This window comes from Rhamphochromis longiceps, linkage group LG22 (genome assembly GCF_057381845.1).
Source record: "Rhamphochromis longiceps isolate RC_006_pf linkage group LG22, R_longiceps_female_GT1.1, whole genome shotgun sequence".
Taxonomy (NCBI): domain Eukaryota; kingdom Metazoa; phylum Chordata; class Actinopteri; order Cichliformes; family Cichlidae; genus Rhamphochromis; species Rhamphochromis longiceps.
The window spans coordinates 21,131,285-21,145,082 of record NC_140577.1 but is presented as its reverse complement, the minus strand read 5'-3'; the positions used below and the strand labels follow the sequence as shown (position 1 = coordinate 21,145,082).

The 13,798-nt window shown below is 41.9% G+C and overlaps 1 protein-coding gene across 1 annotated transcript; it reads right to left on the bottom strand.

Annotated features, from left to right (window-relative positions):
• Nucleotides 1-3,707: 3,707 nt before the first annotated feature.
• On the bottom strand, nt 3,708-13,584 carry dlx6a (distal-less homeobox 6a). Its single transcript, XM_085395761.1, has 3 exons — nt 5,709-13,584; nt 4,803-4,996; nt 3,708-4,558 (listed from the first exon to the last, which is right to left on the bottom strand). The coding sequence occupies exons 1-3, from the start codon at nt 6,013-6,015 to the stop codon at nt 4,319-4,321; spliced, it is 741 nt and encodes a 246-aa protein (XP_085251887.1). The 5' UTR covers nt 6,016-13,584; the 3' UTR covers nt 3,708-4,318.
• Between the last annotated feature and the right edge of the window lie 214 nt (nt 13,585-13,798).

The window sequence follows — 13,798 nt, the reverse complement described above, 5'->3', positions numbered from 1 at the left end:
TTAAACCCTCAGTTATTTTCTCTGAAAATCACGACAAAAGCTCGCAGACAGCCTCAGGTGACATTTTTTTGTTGTTTGCTTCCACAAGGTTGTAAATCACGGCTGCGAGGTACGTCGAGCTGAACGATCAGCATCAAATCTTAATGGTTTTCATGTGCAATTACGGCCTAGGAGTGCGTCGTTTGGGGGGTTTTTATGTTTTATATTTACTAAAAAATGGTATTTGTCTGAAAAGATTTTTGCAGGTAAAATTTAGTCTATTTTTTTCCTAAGAAATGACAATTTAAAAAAACATATTTGAATGAAGGCAGTTTATCCATTTGCGATGAATGCAAAATCGGAAAAATTAAAGGGCAAATTTGTGACTGAGCTTACATCAAGCAAACATTTGTCAAGATAAATACCTGTAAAAGGAACGGTACAGGCAATGGTAAGCGTCAGCCGACCACACCAATCACATTTTACTGAATCGAGCTGGGTGTATTTGTTCTGTAATATTGCATCTATTATTGCTATAGTAAGTCGGCAGTAGCTTATCTTCTTAATGTCATTTTTAATTTTATCAGACAAATGGTAACATGATAGGATTTGCTCATGATACAGTAATAATTCATATTTTTCAGTCAGTCCCCGTATTCTTCTTCATATTTTTATTCTTATTATTATTGCACCTGATTGAGTCTTTAAGATAGTCTGTAAGGGAAGTGCCCGCTTCTTCCTGCAGACGGTCTGCAGCCTTTCTCACTTCTTTGTGTCCCCTACAATTAGTCGCTTTGAATGGCAAGAGAGGAGGCGAGGGGGGCGGCACGGAGATCTGAGACAATCCGCATTCCTGTGGGGGTAGACCGGCTCCAGAGCTCTGCCACTCCCGGCCGCCGTACACAGCCCACCTTCCTGCTTAAAAAATGCAAGAACTGAAAAGAAAAAGGAAGAAAATCCTACACAGTTTGAACATGTCATTAGCAGCCGATAATACCAGCTCTGCCAGTGGGGGTTAAAAAAAAATCCATTAAACAAACCGTGCCACTGTGACAAACTTAAGAGAATTGATCTAACTGAATCTGCCCGACCATATGCGCCAAGATCACATAAGTGAGTTTTTACAAATGTTGCACACAAAATGCCTCCCCTTCTCTCTCTCTCTCTCTCTCTCTCTCTCTCTCTCACTTTATCTCTCTCTCTCTCTCTCTCTCACAACATACACTAAACAATGCTGCATCTGACCCACACACTGACCCATGCAAGTTACCATTTCCACCTGACACAGAACCCTCTTCCTGATTGCAGCCCACTGAATAGACTTCACACACACACACACACACACACACACACACACACACACACACACACACACACACACACACACACACACACAGCTATAGGAAACGCTGTCCCTAAAGCACTGGCAGCTCTGCTGCTTTAAGCACGATTTCTGCTGTGAACGAAACTGCAGAGCGGTCACTGCGATGCTAGTGTGTCACTCCAGAAATGTAAAAATTTAACAGGGCACGTGCACGTGATCAAGAACACTTTGGCGCGCGAACAGACGGGCACACACGGGTTTATATGTCTCCTACACATACAAACACACACATACAGACACACACACACAAAGACACACACCTTTCTCTCTCTCTCTCTCTCTCTCTCTCTCTCTCTCTCACACACACACACACACACACACACACACACACACACACACACACACACACACACACACACACTTGTGGTGCCATTATATCGAGAGCCTCCGTTTATTTCCCAACCGAACATTTTCCACTCAGCTAGTTTTCCCCCCGTTTTGCAAATCGAGTCTAAATAATGACAGTTAGCTTTACTGGACAGCTTCAACTGTAACACTCCACAATAATTATTCTCCAGGATTAGGGCCTCCATTATCATAATCTGGACATTGACAATTACCTATAATTTGCAAAGATGCGCTTGGTTCTTGATTGCAGAGGGCTTTTTTTTTTCAAGCTCGCCATCACTAAACAGTGACAGTAATAACAGCTAATTTTGCAGGCAATATATAAGAGCTTACCGGGGTGTGCAAACACTTTTCCACCTGGATTTGCTTATTCAACCACCAGCAGTAAAAACCGTGCAGCGCTTTTTTGGGGGGTTTAGTCTATGTTAGAGAAGCGGAGGAAGGTAAGGATGAGTCTTATATTTTCTGTCACAGCTTCCATTCTTAGATAAGGTGCGACGACACCCTTCACCCTTCACTTTACTTTATTATATAGATTTAGACAAAGAAATCTAAAATCTGATTTACTTTATATATATATATATATATATATATATATATATATATATATATATATATATATATATATATATTATATATATATATATATATATATATATATATATATATATATATATATATATATATATATATATATATATTCTTTTAAAGAGAGGCTGTTTGGATTGTGGAAGCCTTTTCGAGATTTAATGTGGTACAATTTGTATGAAAATTTGTATGAAATGTTGTCCAGTGCTTGCAGCTTTTATGTGAGAAGTGTGAGCATCGCAGAGCAAGTGACACATCTCTCACTCCCCACCCCCATCTACTGTAGCTCTATCTATCTATCTATCTATCTATCTATCTATCTATCTATCTATCTATCTATCTATCTATCTATCTATCTATCTATCTATCTATCTATCTATCTGTCTGAAACTCATCAAAGCCATTAAAAATCGTCATTTTCTGGTGCTGAATATGCGCGACTGCGTATTTATGAGCTCTGTTGATGTTTACTCGACTGCTGCTTTCGGCTCCCTGCAGCCCGATCATGGCCCAGGAGCAGATAGGCCCCAGCCTGGGGGCCCAGGTATGCTGAATGTGCGCCAGTGGGACATCCGCGACTTGACAGCTGCATGAAGCTTTTCAGCGTTGTAATTTCAGATAATATCCCGAGCGCTCACTCTTCTCAGCAATTTGTATATGAATAACCGAATAATTTTCCCTTTTGTTCCATCTGTGCTACCTCAAATCCAAATAAAGATGCCTTTTAGTATTAAAAGTGGTAGAAAATTACAGGTAATTATCTTTGACGGTAAAAACGCTGTAATCAGCGGGCTACATCAAAAATTACCCTAATTATGTCTGCATTTATGAGAATGGGGGAGAGAGAAAAAAAGCCTCACTTGGATAAAAACCCACAAATTGTCCCAAATATCTCCTTCATATTGAACGCCGCTGCAGCTGGCTGCTTTGTTCAGCATCGATCCCGCGGAGCTTGGCATTTAACGGCCTGCATTAGGACGGAGAGAAGGGAGAAAACATTTTGTCAATACTTCTAATAATTGAGGGTGAAAATGACAAGATAAGCTGGACCTGGAGCAAATGTCTTTCGAGGTGAATGTAGGCAGCGGCGGGTTGAGGGTAAGTTAATTTCCTCTGGTGCTGAGTGCGTTTGATAAATCTATATACTGTGGAGTTTTTCATTCATTGGATTTATTTAAAATGTTTACTCTAGTGAAATGGGCTTTTCAGTGAGCACCGTGTCATTAACTTATGCTCGTGTTGTCTGCTCTGAGCTTGCACACACCAGGGAGACGGGAAATAGACCCTTTTTTGGACGTGATGTTGGCCCAATATGACGCACAAAAAGGCCTAGATTAAAATGAATATATTTTTCTTCTTCCCCCCACCCCCACCCATTTCTTCTTCTTCTTTTTTTTTGAAATCATGGAACAGCAGGAGTCTGTTTTTGAGTCACCGTTTACTCAATCTGACAAAACATAAAAAGTGTATGTACAACTAAAATCGCAGATTATATTTACAGACAGACAATTTGCTTGGTTTTGCATGTTGGAGAAACAATCAGGGAGGGAAAAAAATTGAAGGAAGAAAATTTTGAAAAAAAAAGCAGTCCACCATGGCAAAAGAAAAAAAAGGTTTCTGGGCGCCACAGCAGCGCATAGAGAATGTGAGCAGTCTTTGTCCAAAGTGGCTAAAATGTCACTGATAATATTTGGTATATTGACGGTTCAGATGGTGACAAGAATGAAAGCATAACAAATGCGAGCCCACTGAACAGCCATGTACGCTAAAAATGGTTAGTTCCCTTGTTTGTGTCATCATCATCACACACCGAGGCTTGGCTGTGTCTCATCCTTCAGCAAAGGAGTGGAAGAGAGAGGGGGCTTTTTTTCGTTGTTGTTGTTGTTGTTGTTGTTGCCTGCTCCTCTCCAGCATCCAGTTTCTGAGCTGACACAAATTGTAGGCTACGTTGGAAACTGCATTGCCGAGATCCGGAGGCCTCTCCAAGACAGGCTCCCTGACCTTGCTTTCGTCGTCAGTCTATCTCTGCATTGAGTCTTGATGTGGGGAGGAATACCAGTGAGAGTAGCCGGGCATGTAGCTGTTGGCCGGCATGTTTACTCCTTTGGATGAGGCCGACACGTCCCAGATTGGGGGGATGCTCGGAGAGCGCGGGGACAGGGACATGGAGCCCGGGATGGGCTCGCTCTCGTGCGGGTTACCGCCTTGCTTCAGCAGCTTCTTGAACTTTGACCTTTTATTCTGAAACCAAATTTTTACCTGCGGGAGAGGACGAGAGGGGCGCGCGCCGTTAGTTAAGGATAAAGATCCCACATGGAGGTCAGTTGTATTTACGCAACATTTCGTCTTTTAATATAATTAATATACAAAATATAGAAGCACACAAGATTAATAAAGTGAGAAATCAAAATACAACGTTTATTAAAATTACCAAACTGATACAGTACATTTTGTTTCTGGAGGCAGTGTTAAAATGTAAAGCAGTGCGCGTTTCTCCTCATACCTGTGTTTGCGTCAGTCCTAGAGAGGCGGCCAGCTCGGCGCGCTCCGGTAAAGCGAGGTACTGTGTTTGCTGGAAACGGTGGTTCAGTGCTTGAAGCTGCAAACTGGAATAAATTGTCCGAGGTTTGCGAATCTTCTTGCCTTTGCCGTTAAAACGAATCTCCCCGTTTTCGATCACTGTCGTCTTCTGCTGCTCTGCAACAAAAACAAGCAAACGTTATTATTATTGTTCAAGCCCACAGGCACGCTGTACGCGTTCATTTGTGTGCAGGAAGCACGCTGAAAAAATATATATAGTTGCGGTAAAGAGTAAATCGAGGGGGGACAAACAATGTGAGAAAAAAACAATGAAAATTCTGGCTGATAAACGCTGACATCTCTCTCTCCCTCGTTGGCTTTAAGCGCCGAGGCAGCCCGCAATCCTCATACGCTGTCATATTTAGGATATTGCTGGTAATGACATGTCAATTAAATGCTAATTACAACATTCAAGGCGTGCGGGCCTAATTTCCACGAGTAGTTGGTGAGGATTGCACGGTCGACATGATCACACCCCGGGCATTTGAAGCAGATTTTGTGGGGGAACCGAAGGGAGTGCTAGGAGGGGACGGCGGAGGAAGAAAAAGAAGGCTGGATCTTGAATTATCCGGTGCCATTTACGCACAATTTTCGCGATCGCCCGCCTACGCTCGAAAGATAATTCCCGAATTTGGAGCGGCCGTGCGGTGATTTGGGCATGACACCACGAGGCTGGCATGGAGAAATGTTCGATCCCCACTGTGGACCACCCGCACTAAAAAAAAGAAAAGAAAAGAAAACGAAGAAGAAGGAGGTATGCTCTAATGGCACTGTCGAGCACGCTGTGGTGCATTTTCCATTTGGCTGGCGAAAAACGCGGGTCTCTTACCTGTGCCGTCTAACCTTGTCTGTCCTCCCATGTTGTTGTGATAGGACGGCAGGTACGGGCTGTGGTGTGGATGGCTCACGTAAGGGTAAGGTAACGACCTGTTGTAGGTGTTGCTCCCGGGGTACGGGGTGTTGTCGTGCTGGTGGTGAGAGTGTGAGCCGGAGTGGAGACAGTGCAGCGGGTAGTGGCCGCTGCCCATCGATGGGGAGCTCTGCTGTGAGTGCGACTGCTGTCCAAACTCCATGAAAGCAGACTTGGACGAGTCCTGAGCCTCCAGACCGTCAGCCATCGTAGTCATGGTCATCATCGAATTTTCTGCCTTGAGAGCACTCACCCCCCTCTCTCTCAAGACCAAATCGGTTTTTTCTCTCTCGCTGTGCTGTTGTCTCTCTCCCCTCTCTCCACCGCGAGCAGATATTGTCCTATTAACACCCGATTTTTCCAGAGGCGTCTTTATTTCCCCCCCTTGTCCTGTGATATTCTCACTCAAAGTGGTGGAAGGTAGGCATAAGTTAAGGGAGAGATTTTAAGGTGGATTCTGTTAAAATTGAGCCCTTGCTTCCAGACTTGATGCAGACACTACAAGTAAAATGGTTTGTCTCCAAAGGGCAGCGCCTCCCGATTGGTCATCCAACCCAACGTCATCACTGCTCTGCGCTTCACGGAGACTTGAGCTGTAGTTAACCCACCTTACCAGCTCCCACCACAACTATGGGGGAAATAATATGTGGTGGGAAAGACGCCTAATTCCTACAGACAAGCCCCACACGTTTAAAAAAAAGGGGGAGAGAAAAAAAAAACCTCCGCTCTTTTGGAAACTGCCGAGTCGATTTTGTTTTTTAACCCAAACTCCAAATTACGCGCGACGCGCAACATATAGCGTGCACTTTGATTTAATCTGAAGCGGGCAGTCTTTACGTTTCCCCTATTTACTTTTCTGGCTTTAGGTCCTCATTTGCTGAGGAAGTAATTGCATATAGGAAAGCATCACACAAACACGTGTTCGGGAATAGCTGAATCGATTTCAAACCGAAACTGAATTATTTTACCCTACATTAAAAAAAAATAATACTATTAACACCAATCTCCTCAAACCAGCAATAATTTTATTTGAAAAAGGATTTTTCAGTCAAATTTATAAAAGAGTAAAGAATAATCCCAGCTGCACTATGTGGCTCTTTTAAGGTTTTTACATTTTGTGACACTTAAAATATTAATGCCTATAGCGGGAGAGTGACGCGTTTAATGCCAAGGAAACACCTGGAACAGGTGGAGTAGATCTGGAAGTGAGCGAAAGTTTATCTTAGACTTGAATTGTTATTCTTAATTTCATTTAACTTTTTCATTTTTATTTTTTATCTTGACAGCCTATTTGATAAGAAAAACACTTTTTTTGTTGTTTTTTGCAGTGTAGTATTTGCTTTGATGTTTGCCTAATGAGCTGTCCCCCTCTTCAAACCCCACCCTCTTCTGCTCTGAAAGTAACATATATTATAACTGTTCATTTTTTCCCGGGGCTACTGACCATATGATTAAGGATCCTCAGACAATTCAAAATACCGTACATGTGACACATCAAATAACAATATGCCTGAGGTACAATAGGTTATTTTGCAGATAGAAGGGTGGATACCCGGATAAACTGACAGTGTCTTTTATCCCTGTTGCAATATGAGGCCTGATAGGGTCCTCAATATATGTAAATTATACAGTTTGTCTCCAAGGGCTGCCATGTTCGAGTAGCAAATAAGAATAAAATGCTATTTCCGCTTATAATAATGCAATAGGTATTCAAATCATGTTTTGCACCACTTTCAGCATTTTTTTCCACGCAATGTGGCATTTAGCGATTTAACAAAAACAAAAAAAAAGGCGACGCAAAATAATTATGGTTGCAATCAAGTTACTACGAAAACCTATTTGATTAGCGGCCACACTTTACTCAAATTGCAGCTATAAAATTAAGAACAATTCGCCTGTAATGATTATGGACTGGATTTATTTTGGGAGGGTGGAATAAAAGTGGATATAGCATAAATTATCCCCTAATTATACGCCAGTGTGGCCTCAATTATCCTCTTATCAAAAATGGTTGTCTAAATGCAGCGTTTAGTTTCAATTTTCTCCTTTTCTGTAACAAGAACTTGGTACCTTGCTATTATCGTCAGCTACGGTTGTTATTTACTTTGTGGGATTTAAAAGTGCACAACCCAGCCGGATAATCATTTTACAGCAGCGGAGCAAGGAGGGGAGCACAGAGGCAGGGATGTGTTGCAGCCGAAGGCATCCACATGGATTTGTTTTATTCCTGCAGAGTCCTTTAGATTAAGCGAGTCTGATTCAGATTAATCAGAGTTGCTCTTTTGTCGTCGGGAGGGCTGCAGGTAAGAGCTTCTTTTGCTGACATTGACGAATGATTTTATTGCCTCTTGTAATTCGCTATTTTAAGCAAAGAGTGTGGCCTCGCAGACCTGGAATGAGTCAGCCCACCTTGGTCACCCCTCAGTGATCTAGCATAGTGGCCAATTCCCCTGCCCGTGTTCCACTTGGACACGCAGAGGAGAAACCAGATCCGATAGCTTTTCTAATCGCCTTTGAGTCCTACTACAAACACGAACATGCTTTGCAGTGATGTTAGCCGCTTCCCCGCGGACTTAAAACCCCAGCCTTCGTTATATGAGACATCTTCATTCCCCAGGTTTTGTTGTTGTTGTTTTGTTTTGTTTTTTTGCAGCATCACAAGCGCGCCACCGTCGGAATTATTAAGATTAAGATGACTGTGCGGGTAATGTCAAAGTCTCGACGTCCCTGCAGGCGTGTTTCTGTGCACACCGAGATTAAGTGAAGTGGTGAAAGGACGGATTTGCTTGAATGGAGAGAACATGACATACTCGACCTTGGTGTTTTTGAAATGTTTAAGATCTGGGCTTTTTGCACGCGTGCTGACAGCCGTGTCTGATTGCAAACAGCGACCCATATAACATGTAATCAGTGGACTGTTTAAAAAAACTTTAATTGTACTTTATTACTAAAAAGAACAGAAGCAAAAACAATTATCCTATAAAAATTATATATTTTAAAAATGACACCCTTGAGTCATTCTTCACCTGCTGTATCATGTCTCCGGTTAATCTTGGATTATACAAGTTCATGGCCTTATTCTGGAGAAAAATTATTTTATATTTCAGCTCGACAAAATGTCAATCACAAAATGAGCAGCGTTCAGCTGCAAATCTAGAAATCACTTTGTCCCTAAGTAGATGATTGACCTTCAGCACAATCAATGGCCGTGCTGGTTTAACAGAAGTGGTCTTTATTTCCTGCTGTCTTATAAACGCTGATGAATGACTCTTTAAAATCACTCCAATATCCAAACGCCGGGTCTGTATCAGGCCTGGGATTTCCCCTAACATCCACTGTCTGTGACGGCAGTACATGGAAACTGAGAAGATTTGCACGCTTGCATTTACAGGTGGAACTTAACGGCATGTTGTGGTTAACACAGCCGATAGGACATAACCTAAATTGGTAATATCAGCACGCTTGTGGATAAGGTGATCTATACATGCGTAAATGTGATCTCCCCACCTCTTTCTGAATGCGTGTCACTGCCTGTTTTAGCACCGCGTGTCTTTTTCAGTCTATCTGGCCACACGTGTTAATCGTATCTGAGCGTTAACACAGAGTTCCAACAGAACATAGGTCATAACTGTAAATGAGAGGCTGGGTGTTTGCGGTCGGTCCCACTAACAGCTATTGACTGGCTCCCATGGAAAGCCACTTCTTTGGCTTCCCAGGGACTAGGAGCGGTTGAGGACGCTGAGGCAAGTCACTGCAGAAAGACACCGGGAGGCACTTAAACAACATGTCTCCCTTCTCCACAGCGCAAAGCCACTGGCGCTTCACAGACAGCCAGGCGTCGACTGCTCTCCATCTCTGCCGTGCGAAGGGCGGGAAGTGGCAAAAGAGAAGCGCAGATGCATGCCACACACAGCTGTCAGCATAACGTGGTTCATTGTAACTGGATTCACTGGAGCAAACCGCCCTCACACACACACACACACACACACCCGCCCGAAAACGATCACCGATCAGTACAGTTCATCCGTGTCCAAATGGCGGCTCGACGCTTTTACGCACGCAAATTGCGCACAGCGCACTAATGCAAACTCGCTTACGCCAGGCTTTGATGTGATTTGTAAAAACGTGCAACTACACCGAGAAAAATGAGTGTGGTTTTGCTATAAAGATAACCAAGCGCTGCCAGGCAGACGACTGTTTACCATAACTTTTGCATCATAAATTAGGATTGCATTATCTCTCGGTTAAATAGCAAAATTGGCACATGCATGGATGGCCCCCAGGTGCAGGCAACGGCCTTCAGATGGACCCATCGTAGTTGAGCTAAATGACCACAAATAAGCACAGGCTTGCATCACTGAGTCTTCACAGCCTCTCGTAGACTAATGGATTTAATTTGGCACGACTGAAGCTGCACTGGACCCACTTAGGGCCCATGTTCTAATTAAGACCGCTTGTTTCTTTTGTCGCCTTCCTATATTGAATGTTTAGGTCCACCTGAGTGATTGCATTGCTTAGTTTCCTGCACCAGTCATATGGTGTTTATATTTGCTCGTTTGCTTCTGAAATGGTGGCAAAATACGAAGGCAAACGAGCTGGTGAAGCGTAACTGGATTAATGAAAACGGCCTCAAAGCCACTGAATTTGATAACGCGATGAAAGTAAAATAATAATAATAATAATGATAATAATAATAATAATAATAATAAGGAAGACTGCAGAAGGCTGCTTAGGGCATTTGTTGCGAAGAATTAACAATATAGCAGTTTGTTTTATTTTAGGCTGTTACGCTATAACTCGGCGAGCACACGCCTAACTCACTGTTCCTGTACAAAGGAGTAAATAACAAAGGAGCTACATACAAAAAGTTGATCTGAATTTAATGTTGGTGACAAATAAGACTAGTGAGAACCGGGGGTGCATGTAGTCCCCCCTTTCCCCCCTCTCTCGACTTAATACGCGACATTATTAGGTCTGACAGCACAGTGGTCGGTCTTGAAGGAGAGGATTTGGTCGGTAGATGACAGACAGGAAGGCCAGCAATCATGGGCTTTTTTTCTTTCTTTCCTTTTTTTTTATTATCAGAATGTACTGTTCGATGCCGTTTATCCCTGATGATAGAAAATTGCTCTGTTGCCAGGACGCTGCCGCCGAAATAGAGGGCAGGAGCAACATTTCCATTTTCCAGTTTGAAAGCCATTGAAATGAATTAGTAAAAATGAAAAAAAAAAAGGGGGGGAAATGAGAAAGAATCCCCTGATAAACAAAGGGGAGCAAACAAAGATACCATTTTCTTTTGCCGAGAAGCCACCCTCCTCATTTTTCCTTTTTTTTTTTTCTGTAGCAGAGTGAAGGTTTTACTTCAACAGTTGCAAATCACATGCTTGGCTTCTAATGTAGTCCAAGGCCCGGGCCTACTTCAAAGACAATCATTTATTTCCCAACCTTCTGGAATAATCAGAGCGCCTTTTCATCTGTCGTGACAGAGAGGAGAAAGGGGGAAAAAAGAATGAAAGACAGAAATTAGTAAAGAAAACTTGACAACGAGGAGCATTAAGCAAACTCCTGAAATGTTTGGCCATTAGGCACAAATGAAGAGCAAACTTTACAGAAAAAAAGATGCAGATTAAAGAGCGAAATATAATTATATACACGTTCCTTAAATTGGTAGCTATATATTTATATACAGCATGTATGGAAAATATATCTTATCTTATCTTATTATTATTAATAATAACATTTATGCTGCTGCTACTATTATCGTCACGGTCCTCGTCATTATTATCACGTTAATCACTTCTGCAGTTCATATAGTAGGTATTCTACTGCGCCTGATCTAAAAAATAATATGAATCTAAATAACGTGCTACAAACTTAATTAAATCATTTTCGTTGAGGTGATATAATTAAATGTATGCTTTACGTGTCAGTGTTTGAGGGGCCAGCGGTGCAGGAGGAGGGTTTAGCGTCTGTGTCTGAGGAGGCAGGTGGTTTTTGCAACCTCCACAGAGTCTGAGCGCGCCACCGGTGCGCGTCATATGTGGCATGCAGTCTGATGGATGGAGAAATGTCACACGGATTATGGTGAACCTTTAGGAAGGGGTATCATAAATTGTTCGTGGACACTAAACATCCCATCACAACTTGGTCCGTCCTCGCAGGAGTTCTCTAGTACGATAAAATAAAAATTAAAATAAAAAAGGCTGTAGCACACAGCAGTATTGTTGTTTGGGAAATAATCATTAAAATGGTTGGCTTCTTAATAAAGTGTGGCCACTTAGGGAACCTAATCTCATTTACAGATGTGAGGGATGAAAAGGATGTTTTAGCCACAGAATGGAGAAAGAAATTTAAATCTGTGTGTCTAAACTGTGGATCACAACACACATGTGTCCAATAATGCTCAGATTTAGAGCACAGGCAGGCCAAATGAAGGGATTTTAAGCATTTAAAATCCCACTAACATATAAGATAAGCTTCATCTGCTTGGGAAATAAGATGAATCTAACAAAAGGAATATTTAAAATATGTTTTTGTTATATTAGACTACAAATATGCACATATATTTAGTCTTTTACAGGATTCAACTTTGTAAGAAATAAGAAAATGAGCCTCATTTTTTTTTTAATCCTGTTGTTGGGGCTATACATGCAGATAAAACTGCTCCTTAGAAAACACCCACAACACATATCCCCAATGCACACGGTGCAAACTAATAACCAAATAGCGTGCCCTCAAACAGGAAAGTCCTGGCTCACGTATAGAGATGAATGCCCCGCTGAAGGAGGTGCTGCTCACAATAGCCGACACCGACTGCAAAATAAAAGAGCGTGAAATTTAAGAGCACAGTGTGAGCTGAAGTGGAAGGAAAGTGAGGAGAAAGGGAGTCACACCTGGTGAAATCTAGTGCGCTGGCAGAGCCCGTCTCATTCTCTGCTGCTTCTTAGCAGGAGCCTGTCAGGTGATAGGTGGTGCGCACCTTTGCTGAACCTTTGGACACTCCTACCTGAAACCTGCTGCTCTCGTAGGCCTTGGGGTTTTTTTTTTTAAGGTTTTGTGCTCACAGAGAGTTTGTGTAACTCAGTGGATTAAGTGTAGCTTCATTGTTATTATTATTAAGAAATATGGTCGTGTTCCTGCAAGAAACACACAGGCTTCCTCGGATGAGGTGAATGTGGATAAAAGTGTAAAATCTTTTAAAAAATCTGTAAAAAATCTGCTTTTTTTTCATTTGCAGAAATTATTCCTGAAATATAGTTTTAAAGCTAAAACCTTTATAAAGATTTTGCTTTTATTTAGATAAAATGTTACATATTTTATATACATATATATATAAATCAAACATCCCTATAATCATTATCAGACCCTTTGTGCATATCTTGGCCCTCCTGGGTTTGTTATTATTGCTACACTCAGCGATACAGCCATTGCATTAATCTCAAGCTTCTCTAAATTACTCTGAAGCCAATTATTTAATATGTAATTATATCTAACACACACACAAAAAAAAAACAAAAATAATGAAACACACAAACTCCTTAAAATATGGAGCAGGCACATGGATGCAAAGCCCACCCCAACAACGCCATGCATTTACACTGCTGTGAAATACTAGTGAGCAGTGTCCAGTGTCCTCTGAGTTAACAAAAACCACAGACCACAGATCAACTTAATAATCTGGCCAGGAGATCATGGTTATAGCCAGCCTCATAATATCACAGCTATTAATTCATCGCCTGGTAAACCTTCGCAGGCTTTATTTTCATTTGCAATGAACTGTCAGATTTGAGTGGAGACATTTTTAGGACTTTGTCCATTTTGGTGAAGTGAAGGTAGCCAATTATTGTCATCATTGCCCTTGAAAATGCATTACGCCTCACCTGAGGGCTCACTCAATCAAAGAGACTGAAGGGGCGATTAACAGATGACTTCTGACCTCAACCCATCGCAAACAAAAAAAAAGATTACCCAAAAAAACGGGCAGACAGCAATCAACATTTCTCATTCAG

Bases quoted from the DNA above. Each gene is read 5' to 3' on its own strand.
- dlx6a (XM_085395761.1), bottom strand. From the start codon at position 6,015: ATGATGACCATGACTACGATGGCTGACGGTCTGGAGGCTCAGGACTCG. The intron at 4,997-5,708 runs GTAAGAGACCCG...TTTTTGTTGCAG, and splicing joins GACAAGGTTAGACGGCACAG to AGCAGCAGAAGACGACAGTG. The intron at 4,559-4,802 runs GTATGAGGAGAA...CCTCTCCCGCAG, and splicing joins TAGGACTGACGCAAACACAG to GTAAAAATTTGGTTTCAGAA.